Source organism: Oncorhynchus tshawytscha, linkage group LG21, assembly GCF_018296145.1.
Source record: "Oncorhynchus tshawytscha isolate Ot180627B linkage group LG21, Otsh_v2.0, whole genome shotgun sequence".
In the NCBI taxonomy this organism is placed as follows: domain Eukaryota; kingdom Metazoa; phylum Chordata; class Actinopteri; order Salmoniformes; family Salmonidae; genus Oncorhynchus; species Oncorhynchus tshawytscha.
The window spans coordinates 36,652,984-36,676,717 of NC_056449.1; the positions used below are offsets into that span (position 1 = coordinate 36,652,984).

Genomic DNA, 23,734 nt, shown 5'->3' on the forward strand with positions numbered 1-23,734 from the left:
AAGAGAGGGGGATGAGAAGGAGAGGGAGGAGACAGACACACAGAGAGGAGAGGGGGATGAGAAGGAGAGGGAGGAGACAGACACACAGAGAGAGAAAGAAAGACGAGAAGGAGAGAGAGGAGACAGACACACAGAGAGAAAAGAGAAAGAGGGGGACGAGAAGGAGGGAGGAGACAGACACACAGAGAGAGAAAGAGAGGGGGAAGGAGAGGAGACAGACACACAGAGAGAGAGAAGAGAGGGGGACGAGAAGGAGAGAGACAGACACACAGAGAGAGAAAGAGACAGACACACGAGAAGAGAGAGGGAGAGACAGGGGGACAGAAGAGAGAAAGAGAGGAGGGATGAGAACAGAGAGAGAGACAGACACACAGAGAGAGAAAGAGAGGGGGAGAGAGGAGAGGGGAGACAGACACAGAGAGAGAAAGAGACACAGACGAGAAGGAGAGGGAGGAGACAGACACACAGAGAGAGAAAGAGAGGGGGACGAGAAGAGAGGGAGGAGACAGACACACAGAGAGAGAAAGAGAAAGAGGGGGACGAGAAGGAGAGGGAGAGACAGACACAGAGAGAGAAAGAGAGGGGGACAGAGAAGGAGAGGGAGGAGACAGACACACAGAGAGAGAAAGAGAGGGGGAGAGAAGGAGAGGGAGGAGACAGACACACAGAGAGAGAGAAAGAGAGGGGATGAGAAGGAGAGGGAGGAGACAGACACACAGAGAGAGAAAGAGAGAGAGGGGGACAGAAGGAGAGGGAGAGACAGAGAGAGAGGGGGATGAGGGAGGGAGGAGACAGAAGGAGAGAGAGAGAGAGAGAGGGGGACGAGAAGGAGAGGGAGGAGACAGACACACAGAGAGAGAAAGAGAGAGGGGGACGAGAAGGAGAGGAGGAGACAGACACACAGAGAGAGAAGAGAGGGGGACGAGAAGGAGAGGGAGGAGACAGACACACAGAGAGAAAGAGAAAGAGAAAGAGGGGGACGAGAAGGAGAGGGGAGACAGACACACAGAGAGAGAAAAGAGGGGGACGAGAAGGAGAGGAGGAGACAGACACAGAGAGAGAGAAGAGAGGGGGACGAGAAGGAGAGGGAGGAGACAGACACACAGAGAGAGAAAGAGAGAGAGGGGGACGAGAAGGAGAGGGGGAGACAGAAGAAAGAGAGGGGGAGAGAAGGAGAGAGAGGAGACAGACACACAGAGAGAGAAAGAGAGGGGGACGAGAAGGAGAGGGAGGAGACAGACACACAGAGAGAGAAAGAGAAAGAGGGGGACGAGAAGAGAGGGAGGAGACAGGAGACAGGGATGAGAAGGAGAGGGAGGAGACAGACACACAGAGAGAGAGAGAGGGGGACGAGAAGGACAGGGAGGAGACAGACACACAGAGAGAGAAAGAGGGGGATGAGAAGGAGAGGGAGGAGACAGACACACAGAGAGAGAAAGAGAAAGAGGGGGACGAGAAGGAGAGGGAGGAGACAGACACACAGAGAGAGAAAGAGAGGGGGACGAGAAGAGAGGGAGGAGACAGACACACAGAGAGAGAAAGAGAGGGGGACGAGAAGGAGAGGGAGGAGACAGACACACAGAGAGAGAAAGAGAGGGGGACGAGAAGGAGAGGGAGGAGACAGACACACAGAGAGAAAGATGAGAGGGGGACGAGAAGGAGAGGGAGGAGACAGACACACAGAGAGAGAAAGAGAGGGGGAGAGAAGGAGAGGGAGGAGACAGACACACAGAGAGAGAAAGAGAAAGAGGGGGACGAGAAGGAGAGGGAGGAGACAGACACACAGAGAGAGAAAGAGAGGGGGACGAGAAGGAGAGGGAGGAGACAGACACACAGAGAGAGAAAGAGAGGGGACGAGAAGGAGAGGGGAGACAGACACAGAGAGAGAAAGAGAAGGAGAAGGAGAGGGAGGAGACAGACACACAGAGAGAGAAAGAGAAAGAGGGGGACGAGAAGGAGAGGGAGGAGACAGAGAGAGGGGGATGAGAAAGAGAGGGGGATGAGAAAGAGAGGGGGATGAGAAAGAGAGGGGGAGACAGACACACAGAGAGAGAAAGAGAAAGAGAGGGGGATGAGAAGGAGAGGGGGAGACAGACACACAGAGAGAGAAAGAGAAAGAGGGGGATGAGAAGGAGAGCAGAGAGACAGACACAGAGAGAGAGAAAGAGAAAGAGAGGGGATGAGAAGGAGAGCGGAGAGACAGACAGAGAGGGGGATGAGAAGGAGGGGGAGACAGACACACAGAGAGAGAGAGAAAAGAGGGGGATGAGAAGGAGAGCGGAGAGACAGACACAAAGAGTGAGAGGGAAAGAGAGGGGGATGAGAAGGAGAGGGGGAGACAGACACACAGAGAGAGAAAGAGAAAGAGAGGGGGATGAGAAGGAGAGCTGAGAGACAGAGGGGGATGAGAAGGAGAGGGGGAGACAGACACACAGAGAGAGAAAGAGAAAGAGGGGGATGAGAAGGAGAGCGGAGAGACAGACACAGAGAGTGAGAGGGAAAGAGAGGGGATGAGAAGGAGAGGGGGAGACAGACAGACACACAGAGAGAAAGAGAAAGAGAGGGGGATGAGAAGGAGAGCTGAGAGACAGAGAGAGGGGATGAGAAGGAGAGGGGAGACAGACACACAGAGAGAGAAAGAGAAAGAGGGGGATGAGAAGGAGAGCGGAGAGACAGACACAGAGAGTGAGAGGGAAAGAGAGGGGGATGAGAAGGAGAGGGGGAGACAGACACACAGAGAGAGAAAGAGAAAGAGAGGGGGATGAGAAGGAGAGCGGAGAGACAGAGAGAGAGGGGGATGAGAAGGAGAGGGGGAGACAGACACACAGAGAGAGAAAGAGAAAGAGGGGGATGAGAAGGAGAGCGGAGAGACAGACACAGAGAGTGAGAGGGAAAGAGAGGGGGATGAGAAGGAGAGGGGGAGACAGACACACAGAGAGAGAAAGAGAAAGAGAGGGGGATGAGAAGGAGAGCTGAGAGAGAGAGAGAGAGAGGGGGGATGAGAAGGAGAGGGGAGACAGACACACAGAGAGAGAAAGAGAAAGAGGGGGGGATGAGAAGGAGAGCGGAGAGACAGACACAGAGAGTGAGAGGGAAAAGAGAGGGGGATGAGAAGGAGAGGGGGAGACAGACACACAGAGAGAGAAAGAGAAAGAGAGGGGGATGAGAAGGAGAGCGGAGAGACAGAGAGAGAGGGGGATGAGAAGGAGAGGGGGAGACAGACACACAGAGAGAGAAAGAGAAAGAGGGGGATGAGAAGGAGAGCGGAGAGACAGACACAGAGAGTGAGAGGGAAAGAGAGGGGGATGAGAAGGAGAGGGGGAGACAGACACACAGAGAGAGAAAGAGGGGGACGAGAAGGAGAGGGAGGAGAGAGAGAGAGAGGGGGATGAGAAGGAGAGGGGTGAGACAGACACACAGAAAGTGAAAGAGAGGGGGACGAGAAGGAGAGGGAGGAGACAGAGAGAGAGGGGGACGAGAAGGAGAGGGAGGAGACAGAGAGAGAGGGGGATGAGAAGGAGAGGGGGAGACAGAGAGGGGGTGAGAGAAAGAGAGGGGGATGAGAAGGAGAGGGGGAGACAGAGACAGAGAGTGAAAGAGAAAAGGGGGGGAGAAGGAGAGGGGGAGACAGAGAGAGAGGGGGAGAGAGAAAGAGAGAGAGAAATAGTGAGAGAGCGAGAGAGTGAGAGAGCGAGAGGGGGTGGGAGGGAGTATGAGAAAGAGAAAAAGTGAGAGAAGAAGAGACAGAGAGAGAGGGGGTGAGAGAAAGAGAGAGAGAAAGAGTGAGAGAAGAAGAGAGAAAGAGGGGGTGGGGGAGTGGGTAGGAGGGAGTTTGACAGAGACAACAATGAAATGACAATTATTAACGGCAGAACATTCTCTGGTGTTTGTTTTCAAGTCTGTTTGGTATCGGTCGTTGAATACGAGAGCTGTGAGAGGTTTCCACCAGGGTACAGAACACCAATAGATTTACTTTACTTTTTATTTAACTAGGCAAGTCAGTTAAGAACAAATTCTTATTTGCGTAAATCCAATGTACTGTGCTGCTGCACTCTGTGGCTTTTCTAACCATAGCTACAGAAAGGGATGTTCAGATAACGTGAGACAAGCCAAATGTAGAATATTTTCTAAAATCACAATCCATACCCAATATTACGGCAAACACCTTCCTGCTATGGACTTCCTTTTACCTAAACTTAACCAATAACATACATTTCTGATGTTGAGGCAAAGCTTTCCTTGGAACAGGATAGAACTCCAATCTACTCAAGACATGTCCTTCTCTACTTCCTGATACTGTAGTTAAATTGGGCTGGAACAGATGTATATTTTACAATCCCCATTTCTCTACATCCTGGTACTATTAACAGGTAGAACCCAACACCTGTTTGACTGCATTTATGTTTTTGGGGAAACAGAACAAAGACAATCAGATAGCGCTGACAAAAACATATCTGTGTTTTGTTTTTAATAAAAGAGCACCGCAAGATGGAATTTAATATGTTGTTACTGTTGTCATCTTTGGAAAATGCTGTAATTTTTCCTATTTTTTAATGAAGGCTGAGAACATATACTCAAAACCCACATCTGTCAACCCAGGACTGTGTTAGTGTGTACAAGACCAAGTTAAAACACAGCTGTCAGTTAAATGAATAGAGTTTGTGTTTTGTGTTTTTCAGGTGTTCTGGCTGTGATTGGCTCTTTAGACTTTGAGCGTTGTCGTGAATACTACCTGTCATTGGAGGGGACGAGAGGCAAGTCGACTCTGAGCGACATCACCATGGTGATTATCAACATCACGGATGTCAATGACAACACGCCCGTCTTCGGACAGGGAGACTACAGTGCTGACGTCTCAGAGGACCTGTCGCCTGGCGATGTGGTGATGCAGGTAGCTATCACTCTCAACTGTCAACTGTCAACTGTCAACTGTCAACTGTCAACTGTCACTCTCAACTGTCACTATAGAAACCAGTTACTGTAATACACCATTCAATGTGTTCAATGACAAGTCATTTCCCTGAGGGGACTAATCAAGTTGTTTTGAATTTGGCATTTGGACAGACACACATCTAAGTACTTAGAGAACATGGCAGTTTGGTTGAGCTAATAATGATCAGACTGATATTCTTCCAAGCAGCTCAGTTCAATGAGGCTTACTGTTTCCTCTTCTCAACTCACTCTTATCTCTTCCCTCTTATCTCTTTCCTCTTATCTCTTTCCTCTTCTCACCCCCTTATCTCTTCCCTCTTCCCTTATCTCTTCTCTCTCCCGCTTCTCCTGCTTCTCCCCCTTCCCCCTCCTTTCCCCTCCTCCTTCCCCCTCCTTCCCCCCTCCTTCCTCCTGCGTCTCCCCCTTTCCCCTCCTTCCCCCTCTTGCCCCCTCCGTCCCCTCCTGCCCCATCCTTTCCCCTCCTTCCTCCTCCTGCCCCCTCCTTTCCCCTCCTGCCCCCTCCTTTCCCCCCTTTCCCCTCCTTCCCCCTCCTGCCCCCTCCTTTCCCCTCCTTCCCCTCCTGCCCCCTCCTTTCCCCCCTTTCCACTCCTTCCCCTTGCTGCCCCCTCCTTTCCCCTCCTTCCTCCTCCTGCCCCCTCCTTTCCCCTCCTGCCCCCTCCTTTCCCCCCTTTCCCCTCCTTCCTCCTCCTGCCCCCTCCTTTCCCCTCCTTCCTCCTCCTGCCCCCTCCTTTCCCCTCCTTCCCCCTCCTGCCCCCTCCTTTCCCCTCCTTTCCTCTCCTTCCCCCACTCCAAGGTGACAGCCATCGACCTGGATGGGCCGTTGAACAACCTCATCCAGTATTCCATCTCCAGTGGAGACCCTCATGGGCAGTTCAGCATCGACCCTCGCAGTGGAGAGATCATAGTCAGGGCTACGCTGGACAGAGAGGAGGTGAGGGGGGTTTAGTTTGGGCTTTTATATGGGGAAGGAATCACCTGGAATAAAGTTGAATAAAAACTGCTCAGAACAGGGTTCCCTGGAGATGCAGTGTTGAAGCCCTTTACTCTCCTAGGAGCTAAGAGAAAGTCAAGAAAATAGTAGAACCGTGATATCCTGTATCTAACTGGTCTCTCTGCCTGTCTCAGATCACTCACTACTCTCTGACGGTCCAAGCAGCCGATGAGGGAGACCCTCCTCTGTCTACCGCGGTCCAAGTGACCTTGACCGTGTCCGATGTCAACGACAACCCACCTGTCTTCTCCCAGATGAAACACAACCTGGTCCTTCAGGTACCAACACAGGCCCTTACACACTACACACACACACACACACACACACACACACACACACACACACACACACACACACACACACACACACACACACATACACATACACATACACACACACACACACACACACACACACACACATACACATACACATACTGTCTGTCCCCACACACAGTTTCTCTCCCTCTACACGATCAGCATCCTGACAGCTGGCTATCCTCAGCTCTACACACCAGGAGTGGAATGATCGAGAGCTGAAGAACCAATCAGGCGTGTGCTGTGACTTTTGGCTAATTCATATTCAAGATAATTTATTCATTGAATAATTAATTATCCTATCCAAATGAATCTAATAGGGGCACCACTAAAGGTTTTAACATAGACAGACCCTTGAATGAACTCTATCGGGAGTTAACGTGAACTGTTGTACCATTAATTCTATATCAACAACAGTCTTAATCAACAGTCAATTTACTATGTTCTCATTCTGAAACGTCGTCAAGTTCTGGAACGTTGTCAAGTTCTGGAACGTCGTCAAGTTCTGGAACGTCGTCAAGTTCTGGAACGTCGTCAAGTTCTGGAACCTCATCAAGTTCTGGAACGTCGTCAAGTTCTAGAACCTCGTCAAGTTCTGGAACCTTAAGAACCCAATGAGCTCAATGCCACAAATAATGAATTCAAGGTTTTATTTACTAGACTAAATAATGAACAGATACAATACAGTTCTCTGTCTTTCTCGCTCTGTCTTTCTCTCTCTGTCTTTCTCTCTCTGTCTTTCTCTCTCTGTCTTTCTCTCTCTGTCTTTCTCACTCTGTCTTTCTCTCTCTGTCTTTCTCGCTCTGTCTTTCTCTCTCTGTCTTTCTCTCTCTGTCTTTCTCGCTCTGTCTTTCTCTCTCTGTCTTTCTCTCTCTGTCTTTCTCTCTCTGTCTTTCTCGCTCTGTCTTTCTCTCTCTGTCTTTCTCGCTCTGTCTTTCTCTCTCTGTCTTTCTCTCTCTGTCTTTCTCTCTCTGTCTTTCTCGCTCTGTCTTTCTCTCTCTGTCTTTCTCTCTCCAACTCCATTCAAATTGCATCCAAAAAAGATAATCCTGTTCTAGATCCGCTGGCCTCTCTTTAAAAAATACGCTCCTTAGCTCTTGGAGCCGTGCAGGAAAAGCTAGACTAGTATAGCTTGCTGGACATTAATTTTTTTGTAGCCTTTCTTATACCAATAAACTATTTGAAAAGGTAGTCAAGCACTTTTTTTTGCTGAATGTTAAATACACCAGTCCAAGAGAAGTGATGTGAATGGAAAGACTTCTGCATCTAATTCTAGTCCTGTATCGTTCATCAGCAGAATGATGATGATCAGGACAACAAAACGTATTTCATTTAAAGGTTGAAAGCGATGGAAGGACAAAACAGAGAGATTTAAAGCAACGATGTTCGAGTGACAGGCTGTTTTAAAACTCTGGATAAAAGAATATATCATCATTACAATTTAAAAAACAAGGTGACCCCTGAAGACCAGATGGAGATGGTAAATTACACACACATTCAGTCTTTATATTACTGTAGGTGTAGGCCTACCTGTCACAGGAAAACAAGTTACCATGATGAGATCATTAATCTACATGCATTGTGAAGTGCTGCTCCATACCGAGATGGCTGTCTGTCCCCACCCTGAGATGGGCTGTCTGTCCCCACCCTGAGATGGTCTGTCCCCACCCTGAGATGGGCTGTCTGTCCCCACCCTGAGATGGGCTGTCTGTCCCCACCCTGAGATGGGCTGTCTGTCCCCACCCTGAGATGGGCTGTCTGTCCCCACCCTGAGATGGGCTGTCTGTCCCCACCCTGAGATGGGCTGTCTGTCACCACCCTGAGATGGGCTGTCTGTCCCCACCCTGAGATGGGCTGTCTGTCCCCACCCTGAGATGGGCTGTCTGTCCCCACCCTGAGATGGGCTGTCTGTCCCCACCCTGAGATGGGCTGTCTGTCCCCACCCTGAGATGGGCTGTCCCCACCCTGAGATGGGTCTGTCTGTCCCCACCCTGAGATGGGCTGTCTGTCCCCACCCTGAGATGGGCTGTCTGTCCCCCCCTGAGATGGGCTGTCTGTCCCCACCCTGAGATGGGCTGTCTGTCCCCACCCTGAGAATGGCTGTCTGTCCCCACCCTGAGATGGGCTGTCTGTCCCTGAGATGGGCTGTCTGTCCCCACCCTGAGATGGGCTGTCTGTCCCCACCCTGAGATGGGCTGTCTGTCCCCACCCTGAGATGGGCTGTCTGTCCCCACCCTGAGATGGGCTGTCTGTCCCCACCCTGAGATGGGCTGTCTGTCCCCACCCTGAGATGGGCTGTCTGTCCCCACCCTGAGATGGGCTGTCTGTCACCACCCTGAGATGGTCTGTCCCCACCCTGAGATGGGCTGTCTGTCCCCACCCTGAGATGGGCTGTCTGTCCCCACCCTGAGATGGGCTGTCTGTCCCCACCCTGAGATGGGCTGTCTGTCCCCACCCTGAGATGGGCTGTCTGTCACCACCCTGAGATGGGCTGTCTGTCACCACCCTGAGATGGGCTGTCTGTCCCCACCCTGAGATGGGCTGTCTGTCCCCACCCTGAGATGGGCTGTCTGTCCCCACCCTGAGATGGGCTGTCTGTCCCCACCCTGAGATGGGCTGTCTGTCCCCACCCTGAGATGGTCTGTCCCCACCCTGAGATGGTCTGTCCCCACCCTGAGATGGGGTCTGTCCCACCCTGAGATGGGCTGTCTGTCCCCACCCTGAGATGGGCTGTCTGTCCCCACCCTGAGATGGGCTGTCTGTCCCCACCCTGAGATGGGCTGTCTGGGTCTGTCCCCACCCTGAGATGGGCTGTCTGTCCCCACCCTGAGATGGGCTGTCTGTCCCCACCCTGAGATGGGCTGTCTGTCCCCACCCTGAGATGGGCTGTCTGTCCCCACCCTGAGATGGGCTGTCTGTCCCCACCCTGAGATGGGCTGTCTGTCCCAACCCTGAGATGGGCTGTCTGTCCCCACCCTGAGATGGGCTGTCTGTCCCCACCCTGAGATGGGCTGTCCCACCCTGAGATGGGCTGTCTGTCCCCACCCTGAGATGGGCTGTCCCCACCCTGAGATGGGCTGTCTGTCCCCACCCTGAGATGGGCTGTCTGTCCCCACCCTGAGATGGGCTGTCTGTCCCCACCCTGAGATGGGCTGTCCCCACCCTGAGATGGGCTGTCTGTCCCCACCCTGAGATGGGCTGAGATGTCTGTCCCCACCCTGAGATGGGCTGTCTGTCCCCACCCTGAGATGGGCTGTCTGTCCCCACCCTGAGATGGGCTGTCTGTCCCCACCCTGAGATGGGTCTGTCCCCACCCTGAGATGCTGTCTGTCCCCACCCTGAGATGAGCTGCTGTCCCCACCCTGAGATGAGCTGTCTGTCCCCACCCTGAGATGGGCTGTCTGTCCCCACCCTGAGATGGGCTGTCTGTCCCCACCCTGAGATGGGCTGTCCCCACCCTGAGATGAGCTGTCTGTCCCCACCCTGAGATGGTCTGTCCCCACCCTGAGATGGGCTGTCTGTCCCAACCCTGAGATGGGCTGTCTGTCCCCACCCTGAGATGGGCTGTCTGTCCCAACCCTGAGATGGGCTGTCTGTCCCCACCCTGAGATGGGCTGTCCCCACCCTGAGATGGACTGTCTGTCCCCACCCTGAGATGGGCTGTCTGTCCCCACCCTGAGATGGTCTGTCCCCACCCAGAGATGGTCTGTCCCCACCCTGAGATGGGCTGTCTGTCCCCACCCTGAGATGGGCTGTCTGTCCCCACCCTGAGATGGGCTGTCTGTCCCCACCCTGAGATGGGCTGTCTGTCCCCACCCTGAGATGGGCTGTCTGTCCCCACCCTGAGATGGGCTGTCCCCACCCTGAGATGGTCTGTCCCCACCCTGAGATGAGCTGTCTGTCCCCACCCTGAGATGAGCTGTCTGTCCCCACCCTGAGATGAGCTGTCTGTCCCCACCCTGAGATGAGCTGTCTGTCCCCACCCTGAGATGAGCTGTCTGTCCCCACCCTGAGATGAGCTGTCTGTCCCCACCCTGAGATGGGCTGTCTGTCCCCACCCAGAGATGGGCTGTCTGTCCCCACCCTGAGATGAGCTGTCTGTCCCCACCCTGAGATGGGCTGTCTGTCCCCACCCTGAGATGGTCTGTCCCCACCCTGAGATGAGCTATCTGTCCCCACCCTGAGATGAGCTGTCTGTCCCCACCCTGAGCATTGATTCATCATGCAGAGGCCGCAGAGAACAGCTCCATTTCAGATATTTATCACCGGGAAAAGGGAGTGATTTTGGGCAGTAAATCCCAGTAAATCTTGGTAACTGGGTCCCTGCCATTCAACCCTACACCTGACCTTCTAAGGGCTATTCAACCTTACTCCTGAACTTCTCAGGACCATTCAACCCTACTCCTGACCTTCTCAGGGACATTCAACCCTACACCTGACCTTCTAAGGGCTATTCAACCTTACTCCTGAACTTCTCAGGACCATTCAACCCTACTCCTGACCTTCTCAGGGACATTCAACCCTACACCTGACCTTCTAAGGGCTATTCAACCTTACTCCTGAACTTCTCAGGACCATTCAACCCTACTCCTGACCTTCTCAGAGACATTCAACCCTACTCGTGAATTTCTCAGGGCCATTCAGAGTCGTAAAGGGAGAAAGGGAGAGCAGTTTATTGGTCTTGTGATGGCTTGTAACCATACATAATAAAATATAATAAAAATGTAATGTAAAATTTTTGTATATAATAAACTACATTCATCAATCTGACTCCATTACTATGTGACTAAACACAACAGGCTCTGTGGATCTAGAGACTCTAGTCAAGGCCTTTCTTCCATCACCACATAGTAGTGTGGCTATAATGAACATGGGTCTATCTTGTACCAAATATTAAGGGACTCGATTGTTCTTACTGTTTAACTCTGCATTGTTGGTTAAAGGGCTCGTAACTAAGCATTTCACGGGAAAGTGTACACCTGTTGTATTCGACACATGTGACAGATAACATTTGAATTGAGATGCAAATAGCTAACCCTGTGTCACGAATCTCGCCGAAGATGGTGCCTCTTCCTGTTCGGGCGGCGCTCGGCGGTCGTCGTCGCCGGCCTATTAGCTGCCATCGATTCCCTTTCCGTTTGTTTCTGTTTATTGGGTTTAAGTGGGTACACCTGTTTTGAGTTAGTGTTTGTTCGTAGGCTATTTAAGGGCACTAGGCCCGCTGGGTATTAGTGCGGGCTTGTTCTCTGTTATCTGGTGTATGAGTGTTATCTATATTTTTCCGGACAGTTTTAGTCCGTTGTATTTTGGGACGGGTTGATTCATGCACCCTGGTGTTTTACATGTCCGTGGCTCCACAGTCTATGGAATAAAATATCCACGTACTGAATTACCTGCTCTCTGCTCTTGTCTCCTCCACTCACCATTGTTAGAAGTTGTAACACCCTGGTGACCAAGGTTCTAGCATTAATGTATTGAGGCAAGTAGATCAGGGATGTCAAGGTGGAACCAAGACATATGGTGTGTGTGTATAGTGTATATATCAACTACCAATAGACCTGCTAAATTATGAGACTGTAGTCATTCAAAGACTGACTCTGTGAAACGAGGAATGCAATTTACCCAATTAAACTAATAGGATTTATTCATTATGAAAGGATGAAACACTCAAACAATGACATGAAACACATTACAGAATACACTGGGTAAATAACTCTCCACTAAATAAGACTCAACGTGGTTACACGTGTCTGATACACACAGGATCCTGCTAACACGTTCTCAAAATATGAGCAAATTCACTGTCCTTTTAACCAAATTCAAGCAGGAAGTCACCTCCAACCTGAATGAACATTTCGTAGCACTTTGCCAGGAAAAACAATAGGCAGGAACAACACATCCAGATTCTAATCTAATCTACTAAATAATAGTAGCCCTTCCCTGTGTTTCTCCTCTTTAAACTATCCGCCGTCCGACAAACAGAATAACACAATTTCTCTGTAATAATAAATCCATAGCACTTACAGTACAATGAAACATATCCAAATTCATAGCTGTTTATGAAGTCTTGAAACAATTCAAATACGACAATTGAATTCACATTTACTGTCGTCAGTGACCCCAGGACTTCCGTGGGAACATCTCATCCCAGAGAACAGCAACAGTGTGAGATGCAAATGTACATCCATCTGGACAATGCCATATTGAATTAACAAGCCACCTATCTCTGCCAACAGGGCACTCTGTTTCAGTGACCTGTTCCAGCAGTCCCAGCTGAAATGGAATGACCTGAGGAGAAAGGGGGATACGTAGTCAGTTGCATTAACTGAATGCATTCCAATGAAATGTGTCTTCTGCATTTAACCCTCTGAATCAGATAGGTGCGGGGGGCTGCCATAATCAATATCCACGTCTTCGGCGCACAGTGGGTTAACTGCCTTGCTCAGGGGCAGAACGACTGTTTTTTTACCTTACCAGCTCGGGGATTCGATCCAGCAATACTTTTGGTTACTAGCCCAACGCTCTAACCACTAGGCTACCTAGAAGGCTAGGCCATCTGAAACCTGTGCTTGTTCTGCCAAATTGTAACACATTGATGTGAGCTCATCCGCTTTCATGTGCCGAAGACAACAGGTGTAGACGAGCTCATACCAGAACTCAGTCAAGCACTGTAGCATTCATTCCAGGTGGAAACTTCCGGCACTCATTGGAAACTTTTGACATTTTTCAAGATAAGATCACGATCAGCACACTTTTGCAATGTAGTAAAATCATTAGGGTCTGTCTTGTTTTCGGCCCGAGTGGAACGAGGTGACATGGAAGGCTTGACCTAGTTTGTATGATAGCATGACGACATAACTAACGATGGTACCGTATGTTCCTTGTCAGGAGGGCGAGGCCATCGGGAGCAGCATCCTCCAGCTCGTGGTCACAGACAGAGACACCCCTCACAATGGACCTCCCTTCACTTTCCACATCGCGTCTGGGAACGAGGACCGCCGCTTCCACGTAGACCAGGGTGGTCTGTTGTCCATCTCTGCCCCTCTGAAGAAGAAGATCAAGCCACAGCACCTACTGAAAATACAGGTGACGAATCTTCCTGTAATAAAACGGATCCCTGCAGGCAAAACATATTTACCTGGTTGTAATCTGTTTGTCTGACATCTATACATGTCCACTGGCTATTTGGGATGTCGAAATGGAGTATAAATTTATACCTACATAGTACTAGCAGATACTGACATTTGATCATGTGTGTTTCTATTCATGCCCTTACCTCAGGTGACAGACAGCGGACACCCTCCTCTCTCCTCCATCTGCGTGGTGAAGATCAACGTCACTGAGCAGAGCAAGTACCCTCCTTCTGTGATGCCCCTAGAAGTCTTCATTACCACCACAGGAGACACCTTCTCCAACCGAGTCATAGGCAAGCTCCATGCCTCCGACCAGGACCTGCACGACATCCTAAACTACAAGCTGATTTCGGAGTCTCCAGGTGGGCGAGACCCAGGGCCGAGCTCAGGCACCTCTGGAGGCCTCTCCAGGTTCTCTGTGGATTTGGTGGATGGGAAGATCTGGGCCGATGAAGACCTGAAACCTGGTCTCTACTCCCTCAATGTCAGCGTCTCCGATGGGAAGTTCAGCGTGTGGGCCGGGGTGAAGGTCCATGTATGGAAACCCACACAACAGGCCCTGGACGCTGGGCTCACTCTGCAGCTGGCTGGGCTTTCCCCGGAGGAGTTCCTGGGGGACCACTGGAGAGGCCTCCAGAGGAGCCTCAGCACGGCCCTGGGTATAACCAGGCAAGACCTCCACCTGGTGAGCCTACAGCAGCAACCCAACTCCTTGGTCCTGGAGGTTCTGCTGCTATGGAGGCCGCATGGTGGAAATGTAGAACCGTTACCAACCAACCGGCTGGCAGGGATCATCGCTGACATAGAAGACTCGTTGGGACTGAGTGTCCTCAAGGTGCATCATAATGGGTGTCTAGGGACAGAATGCCCTCGTAGAGGATGCAGGAACTCAGTCCAGATGAGAGGGGAGAGGCTGAGCCACTACGCCACAGCCAGGGCTGGCTTCATCACCCCACAACACACCTGGGAGAGTGTCTGCCCCTGCAACGGTAGGTGTAACTGAGGTGGTTTGGTAGCTAGACAAGGTTATTCATCAAGCTTGTATGAGATGTGCCTGAGATGTGAAGAATTGCAGAATTAGCTCACTAAGTCAATACCTAGGCTTTGGATTACTTGGCTAACACTTACTTTGAGCACACAGTAGACCTGGGATTGAACCCTATCAGTCAAATAGTCTCCTACCTTCTCTATGATCACAGTAGGAGCCTGAAGTCACCCCCTTCATGATCTAACTCACTTCACATTCAAATGGGGATTAGCTGGGTGCAGCTGGGAGCTAGGGGCCTTCAGGATAGTGCTAGTGATTATCTGCTTGTTGTGGGTCTTCTTAGTTACTGTTGTCCCCCTGGCAGACATATTTAGTGGAGGTATTCCGTTGAGGTTATCACCTCTTTAGTTAGACTGTTTTGGCTAAACCCAAAGCCTAAAAAAAACCAAATATCTATTGGAAAGCGATGTGGAAGATCTGAGCCTGAAACAAAATACGCAAGGGGATTTTTTATTTGTATGAACTTTGAAAGATTCCCACATGAAAGTCTGTTTGATCAAGCAGATTTCATTATGAGAACACATTTGAGTGACTATTCCTAATTTGACGGACAGATAGTCATCCATAATTAGTGTTTTTAAATATTAGTCACTACATGTTAATTAGACATGTTTTTGAGGAAATCATACAAATTGCATTTAACATTTGCACCGTTTTTCCAACTTCAGAGTCTGCTGTGAGTTTTGACGGGAATGGCTATCTGAAATACCTGTATCAGACTGAGGAGGAGGAGAATCAGAACTTCTGTCTCTCTCTGCGCATCAAGACCTTCCAGCAACAAGGCGTTGTCATGAGTACCAATGCAACCAACTGGGGGAGCTTGAAGGTATTGTAAAGCTCACATGCATTCATTATTATCAGAGATGAAAGAACACACATGTCGTTATTTGCTTTTGCAGTATCTCGTAGCTCATTCAATCAGTTAAATTTGATTTACAGCCCATTTTTACATCAGTGTTTTACGGTATCATGTATTGCACTACATTATTATCAGAGATCATAAAAGCAACATATTCCTTTTCCTTGGCAGTCCCTCCTGTACTGTAGCAGACATTCTAAATGCCTGATTGCATATCAGAGGGCTGTGTTTATATGGAAGTGAACACTTCAGTGTGGATTCCTGGCTCAATCATACTGATCTCTTATCATATTATTCCCTCTCTGCTGGCTTTGTCTGTGTCAGTTGATCAATGGGACTTTGAACTGATCCAACCACGTTGTGGTGAGGACTGTCTCTATCTTCATGTCCCCATTTCCATCAGTTCTTTCATTGCCTAGTCCCAGATCTGCGTGCTGCCTTGACAAACTCAATACTCTTGAGTTGAAAGAAAAAGGGCCATCACATCCTTCAGACACTTCTGGAATTTAAATTTAGTTCAAGACTGGGGGGCTCTACGGGAGGGGGGCTCCCCCTGGGCTGACGGTTGAGCTAACATAGGCTAATGCGATTAGCATGAGGTTGTAAGTATCAAGAGCATTTCCCAGGACATAGACATATCTGATATTGGCAGAAAGCTTAAATTCTTGTTAATACAAAATTTTGAACCATAATGGTTCATTGGATCAGTCTAAAACTTTGCACATACACTGCTGCCATCTAGTGGCCAAAATCTAAATTGCGCCTGGGCTGGACTAATACACTATGGCCATTCTCTTACATTTCAAAATTATGGTGCAAAAAAAAAACAAAAAAAAAAAACATGATTTTTTTCTTTGTATTATCTTTTACCAGATCTAATGTATTATATTCTCCTACATTCATTTAACATTTCCACAAAGTGTTTCCTTTCAAATGGTACCAAGAATATGCATATCCTTGCTTCAGGGCCTGAGCTGCAGGCAGTTAGATTTGGGTATGTCAGTTTAGGCAAAACATTTTTTGAAGGGACGGATCCTTGGTTTAAGAGTTGGCAAGACATCCTAAAAACAGATCTGGTACGTAGGATAATTGTTGCTGGGGTTTGGAATGTTGAATTAGAGTGGGCTTAGTGCTGACGTAGGTTTACCACATAATGTTTAAAGGGAATATTCAATTATTGTATATTTTGATGAAATGGATAAAGAGTCCTCAGTGCTCAGATGAAACTTCTTGACCTGAACTGGAAATGCACCCATGCAACACATCTCCCAGTGGATTTCTCTCCATTTGTGTGACATTGAATACACGTAATAGATTGAATATTCAATTTGTTCACATTTGAAACATCAAAAGTAGTATTCACTTTTTCCATTCTTAGGCCTACCTCTGGGTTTTACATTCCTGACACATGAGTTCCTTTTGTTGTAAGAAAATTGCTTCAAATGGAATTGAAAACATGGTTATCTAAGAGTTAACTTTTTTTCAGTTTCTTTCCTCCCCCCTTTACTTCACAGCGGCTTCGTCAGAAAATATTACACAATTGATGTGTTTCCCTTGAGAGTTAGGCTTCACCGCAACAAATTCTTATCAATTCCCAAATCTCATCAATATTTTGACCCAAAATAAAAACGGGAGAAGCAGTCACATCCATCCTTTAGAAACTTCTGGAATGGAAATTCAGTTTAGGACCTACTCACCGATCACCGGCTAAATGTTTTTCATGTATTCCTCAAATTTTTTACACTAAATTACTTTTTGAAGTGGAAATGATTTAGCCCATTTGAACAATAGCGCCCGTGACAAGCCTGTGGAGAAAGAAGAAAAGGTGACTTGTCGGTTAAAACCACTGTAGCCTTTAACACTTATTATGGCTGGGGGGCAGTATTGAGTAAATCAAATCAAATCAAATTTATTTATATGGCCCTTCGTACATCAGCTGATATCTCAAAGTGCTGTACAGAAACCCAGCCTAAAACCCCAAACAGCAAGCAATGCAGGTGTAGAAGCACGGTGGCTAGGAAAAACTCCCTAGAAAGGCCAAAACCTAGGAAGAAACCTAGAGAGGAACCAGGCTATGTGGGGTGGCCAGTCCTCTTCTGGCTGTACCGGGTGGAGATTATAACAGAACATGGCCAAGATGTTCAAATGTTCATAAATGACCAGCATGGTCGTATAATAATAAGGCAGAACAGTTGAAACTGGAGCAGCAGCACGGTCAGATGGACTGGGGACAGCAAGGAGTCATCATGTCAGGTAGTCCTGGGGCATGGTCCTAGGGCTCAGGTCCTCTGAGAGAGAGAAAGAAAGAGAGAATTAGAGAGAGCATATGTGGGGTGGCCAGTCCTCTTCTGGCTGTACCGGGTGGAGATTATAACAGAACATGGCCAAGATGTTCAAATGTTCATAAATGACCAGCATGGTCGAATAATAATAAGGCAGAACAGTTGAAACTGGAGCAGCAGCATGGCCAGGTGGACTGGGGACAGCAAGGAGTCATCATGTCAGGTAGTCCTGGGGCATAGTTCTAGGGCTCAGGTCCTCCGAGAGAGAGAAAGAAAGAGAGAAGGAGAGAATTAGAGAACGCACACTTAGATTCACACAGGACACCAAATAGGACAGGAGAAGTACTCCAGATATAACAAACTGACCCTAGCCCCCGACACATAAACTACTGCAGCATAAATACTGGAGGCTGAGACAGGAGGGGTAGCTTGGATGAATAAGGTGCCCAGAGTAAACTGCCTGCTCCTCAGTCCCAGTTGCTAATATATGACTAATATTAGTATATTTGGATAGAAAACAACTCATATGGCAGGCAAAAACCTGAGAAAAAATCCAACCAGGAAGTGAGAAATCTGAGGTTGGTCGATTTTCAACTCAGCCCCTATTGAAGTTACATTGGAATATTGGTCATGTTGCACTTCCTAAGGCTTCCACGAGATGTCAACCGTCTTTAGAAACTTGTTTGAGGCTTCTACTATGAAGGGGGGCTGAATGAGAGGGGAATGAGTCAGAGGTCTGCCAGCAGTCACGCACTGGTCACGTGCATTTCACATGAGAGGTATCTCCCGTTCCTTTGCTTTTCTGAAGACAAAGGAATTCTCAAGTTGGAATATTATTGAAGACTTATGTTAAAAACATCCTAAAGATTGATTCCATACATCATTTGATATGTTTCTACTTTTTGACATTTCGTCTGCAACTAGTGAACGCACTTCGTGAATTTTGATTTGTTTACCAAACGCCCTAACAAAAGTAGCTATTTGGACATAAATGATGGACATTATCGAACAAATCAAACATTTATTTTGGAACTGGGATTCCTGGGAGTGCATTCTGATGAAGATCATCAAAGGTAAGTGAATATTTATAATGCTATTTCTGACTTCTGTTGACTCCAACATGGCGGATATATGTATTTGTTTGTCTGAGCGCCGTACTCAGATTATTGCATGGTTTGCTTTTTCCGTAAAGCTTTTTAAAAATCGGACACAGCGGTTGCCTTAAGGAGAAGTGTGTCTAAAGTTCCATGTATAATACTTGTATTTTCATCAACATTTATAATGACTATTTCTGTAAATTGATGTGGCTCTCTGCAAAATCACCGGATGTTTTTGGATCTACTGAACATAACACACCAATGTATATTGAGATTTTTTGATATAAATATGAACTTTATCAAACAAAACATACATGTATTGTGTAACATGAAGTTCTATATCTTCTTCTTTTTGTGACTCCTCTCTTTGGCTGGAAAAATGGCTGTTTTTCTGTGGCTTGGCTCTGACCTAACATAATCGTTTGTGGTGCTTTCGCTGTAAAGCCTATTTGAAGTCGGACACTGTGGTGGGATTAACAACAAGATTACCTTTAAAATTGTATAAAATACTTGTATGTTTGAGGAATTTTAATTATGAGATTTCTGTTGTTTTGAATTTGGCACCCTGCACTTTCACTGGCTGTTGTCATATCGATCCCGTTAACGGGATTTCAGCCCTAAGAAGTTTTTTTTCTTTTTTTTTTGGTGTTTTTTTTTCTCCCCAATTTCGTGGTGTCCAATTGTTAGTAGCTACTATCTTGTCTCATCGCTACAACTCCCTTACGGGCTCGGGAGAGACGAAGGTTGAAAGTCATGCGTCCTCCGAAACACAATCCAACCAGCCGTACTGCTTCTTAACACAGCGCGCATCCAACCCGGAAGCCAGCCGCACCAATGTGTCGGAGGGTACACCGTGCACCTGGCAACCTTGGTTAGCGCTCACTGCGCCCGGCCCGCCACAGGAGTCGCTGGTGCGCGATGAGACAAGGACATCCCTACCAACCAAGCCCTCCCTAACCCGGACGACGCTAGGCCAATTGTGCACTACTTTTTAGCTGGCGCCAGAGCCCTAACCACTGCGCCACCCGGGGGTAGTGTTACAGCTATCTATTATTTCAAGGAGAAGCACCAGATGCCCTATGGGGTAGTGTCACTACTAGTCACAGTGGCTAGCCCCCATAAAATGGGGTAGTGCACTACTTTTTACCAGAGCCCTATGGGGTAGTGCACTACTTTTTACCAGAGCCCTATGGGGTAGTGCACTACTAGCTCCCCTAATGGGGTAGTGCACTACTTTTTACCAGAGCCCTATGGGGTAGTGCACTACTAGCTCCCTGTGGGAGATGTTTATGATCAGAGGGTGTCCTGTACAGCCACTGTGACTAGTAGCATTAAGACTATCTGCTTCTTTACAGTGTCTCTCTAGCATAGGGCTCTGGTAAAAAGTAGTGCACTACCCCATTAGGGGAGCTAGTAGTGCACTACCCCATTAGGGGAGCTAGTAGTGCACTACCCCATTAGGGGAGCTAGTAGTGCACTACTCCATAGGGCTCTGATAAAAAGTAGTGAAAAAAGGAGCTAGTAGTGCACTACCCCATTAGGGGAGCTAGTTTCACTAACGGCAGGTTTAACTTTCATGCCGGGTAGATTTACATCATGGTAAACAAGTAGTTTAATTTGCTCAACTTGTATCGTTTAAAACAAACTTGTGTGTTTATTTAAAGGTATATATATATATATATATATATATATTTATTTAACTAAGCAAGTCAGTTAAGCACACATTCTTAGATCAGAGAGTGAGAGGTATATTTAACATTATGATCTGTCCTGTGTGGCTTTGGTTTGGTACCAGAGTTGGGTGGAATACATACGTGAAATGCCTTTCAGATACTTTGCTGTGATTTTTTTTACCCGGTAGGCCTACAACTGAACCAATGGAAAAGTCACAAAAGCAAAGCTAACTCTGAACTAAATCAAGCACTTCTCAAATACATGTACAGTATAACTGTTTGACATAGCTTATGTATTTGACTCTGGACAGGCCTGGTTGGTACAGGGTTAAGTTAGCGTGGTGAGTCAGTCAATACTGTAGCAGCATCAGCGGGGTGTGACATTTGATGGTGTTTGACACTACAATCGTACAACCGTACAACCGTACAATCCACTTCAACAAGTAGAGGACATTTCATTCCTGGGATAAGTTCTTTCCTCTTCTGGTGCACAGCTTCAGGATAGTCCTCTTTAACTAAGATGTACGTTCCTCTCAAATTCTTGTCTCTTTCCAGAACAGCTATCTTACAGAACTGATGTCCTCTCTCAATGACTTCCAGATTTTTCTCATCTTGCTGTTCTCCTGTTTAAACTCATCGAGCTGACCCTGGGAGAACTGCAAACTGTTCTTCAGGTCCTGGACCTCTCTGGTCGAACCGTTCATTCTTTTATTAGTTGACTGCACCAGTATTTGGACAAAACACTTGAAACTATTTTCTTGTTGTTGTAACAACTGTTTATAGAACTATTTTTGTTAGTATGAAAGATCCTTCATCTGTGTTAAAGAGACCCCACTATCCTCAACGGTACTCCCACCGGCTTTGGTCTTTGTTATGGTAGCAACGTAGGCTTTGCTGTTGCTCCTCGCAGTTCCAGGCAGGTCAGGTTGCAGGCCAGATGGAAACAACAACAAACAGCAGGGATTCAAACAGTCACACTCCAGAGACAATCTGTGGTACTAGCCTCAAGGGCTGTGGGCTTTGTACAAGTTGCTAAGGAAACCTGGCTAGCTTGATAGCTAGCTAACGTTAGTTAGAAGCTAGGCTAGCATCTGTGCCAACGAGGGAACAATGAGCTACTTCTCTGGAGCGAAATAGACCTGCTATTGTTCCTTGTAATACAGTGATCTTCTCACACCTTAATGTAATGTTATACAGTGGGGCAAAAAAGTATTTAGTCAGCCACCAATTGTGCAAGTTCTCCCACTTAAAAAGATGAGAGGCCTGTAATTTTCATCATAGGTACATTTCAACTATGACAGACAAAAGGAGAAAATGAATTTATTTGCAAATTATGGTGGAAAATAAGTATTTGGTCATTAACAAAAGTTTATCTCAATACTTTGTTATATACCCTTTGTTGGCAATGACAGAGGTCAAACGTTTTCTGTAAGTCTTCACAAGGTTTTCACACACTGTTGCTGGTATTTTGGCACATTCCTACATGCAGATCTCCTCTAGAGCAGTGATGTTTTGGGGCTGTTGCTGGGCAACACAGACTTTCAAATCCCTCCAAAGATTTTCTATGGGGTTGAGATCTGGAGACTGGCTAGGCCACTCCAGGACCTTGAAATGCTTCTTACAAAGCCACTCCTTCGTTGCCCGGGCGGTGTGTTTGGGATCATTGTCATGCTGAAAGACCCAGCCACGTTTCATCTTCAATGCCCTTGCTCATGGAAGGAGGTTTTCACTCAAAATCTCAAGATACATGGCCCCATTCATTCTTTTCTTTACACGGATCAGTCGTCCTGGTCCCTTTGCAGAAAAACAGCCCCAAAGCATGATGTTTTCACCCCCATGCTTCACAGTAGGTATGGTTTTCTTTGGATGCAACTCAGCATTCTTTGTCCTCCAAACACGACGAGTTGAGTTTTTACCAAAAAGTTATATTTTGGTTTCATCTGACCATATGACATTCTCCCAATCTTCTGGATCATCCAAATGCTCTCTAGCAAACTTCAGACGAGCCTGGACATGTACTGGCTTAAGCAGGGGGACACGTCTGGCACTGCAGGATTTGAGTCCCTGGCGGCGTAGTGTGTTACTGATGGTAGGCTTTGTTACTTTGGTCCCAGCTCTCTGCAGGTCATTCACTAGGTCCCCCCGTGTGGTTCTGGGATTTTTGCTCACCGTTCTTGTGATCTTGCGTGGAGCCCCAGATCGAGGGAGATTATCAGTGGTCTTGTATGTCTTCCATTTCCTAATAATTGCTCCCACAGTTGATTTCTTCAAACCAAGCTGCTTACCTATTGCAGATTCAGTCTTCCCAGCCTGGTGCAGGTCTACAATTTTGTTTCTGGTGTCCTTTGACAGCTCTTTGGTCTTGGCCATAGTGGAGTTTGGAGTGTGACTGTTTGAGGTTGTGGACAGGTGTCTTTTATACTGATAACAAGTTCAAACAGGTGCCATTAATACAGGTAACGAGTGGAGGACAGAGGAGCCTCTTAAAGAAGAAGTTACAGGTCTGTGAGAGTCAGAAATCTTGCTTGTTTGCAGGTGAACAAATACTTATTTTCCACCATAATTTGCAAATAAATTCATTAAAAATCCTACAATGTGATTTTCTGGATTTTTTTTCTCTCATTTTGTCTGTCATAGTTGAAGTGTACCTATGATGAAAATTACAGGCCTCTCTCATATTTTTAAGTGGGAGAACTTGCACAATTGGTGGCTGACTAAATACTTTTTTGCCCCACTGTATATTGACAATGTTTTTTGACAATGCATGCCACCGGAACTGTTGGAGATAATGTTGGGTTGGAACAGCTGAGATGGTGATAATGTTGGGTTGGAACAGGTGAGATGGTGATAATGTTGGGTTGGAACAGGTGAGATGGTGATAATGTTGGGTTGGAACAGCTGAGATAGTGATAATGTTGGGTTGGAACAGCTGAGATGGTGATAATGATGGGTTGGAACAGGTGAGATGGTGATAATGTTGGGTTGGAACAGCTGGGATGGTGATAATGTTGGGTTGTAACAGCTGAGATGGTGATAATGTTGGGTTGTAACAGCTGGGATGGTGATAATGTTGGGTTGTAACAGCTGAGATGGTGATAATGTTGGGTTGGAACAGCTGAGATGGTGATAATGTTGGGTTGGAACAGCTGGGATGGTGATAATGTTGGGTTGTAACAGCTGAGATGGTGATAATGTTGGGTTGGAACAGCTGAGATGGTGATAATGTTGGGTTGGAACAGCTGAGATGGTGATAATGTTGGGTTGGAACAGCTGAGATGGTGATAATGTTGGGTTGTAACAGCTGAGATGGTGATAATGTTGGGTTGTAACAGCTGGGATGGTGATAATGTTGGGTTGGAACAGCTGAGATGGTGATAATGT

The 23,734-nt window shown here is 47.6% G+C and overlaps 1 protein-coding gene across 1 annotated transcript in view; it reads left to right on the forward strand.

The window, feature by feature from the left end:
* The window catches only part of LOC112220588 (protocadherin Fat 2), an 86,832-nt gene that overhangs the window by 57,360 nt on the left and 5,738 nt on the right, over positions 1-23,734 (forward strand). The window contains exons 18-23 of the mRNA XM_042303432.1: positions 4,680-4,891; positions 5,747-5,884; positions 6,079-6,222; positions 13,150-13,347; positions 13,543-14,383; positions 15,111-15,268. Coding sequence (XP_042159366.1) covers positions 4,680-4,891; positions 5,747-5,884; positions 6,079-6,222; positions 13,150-13,347; positions 13,543-14,383; positions 15,111-15,268 — 1,691 coding nt within the window. The remainder of the gene's footprint in view (positions 1-4,679; positions 4,892-5,746; positions 5,885-6,078; positions 6,223-13,149; positions 13,348-13,542; positions 14,384-15,110; positions 15,269-23,734) is intronic.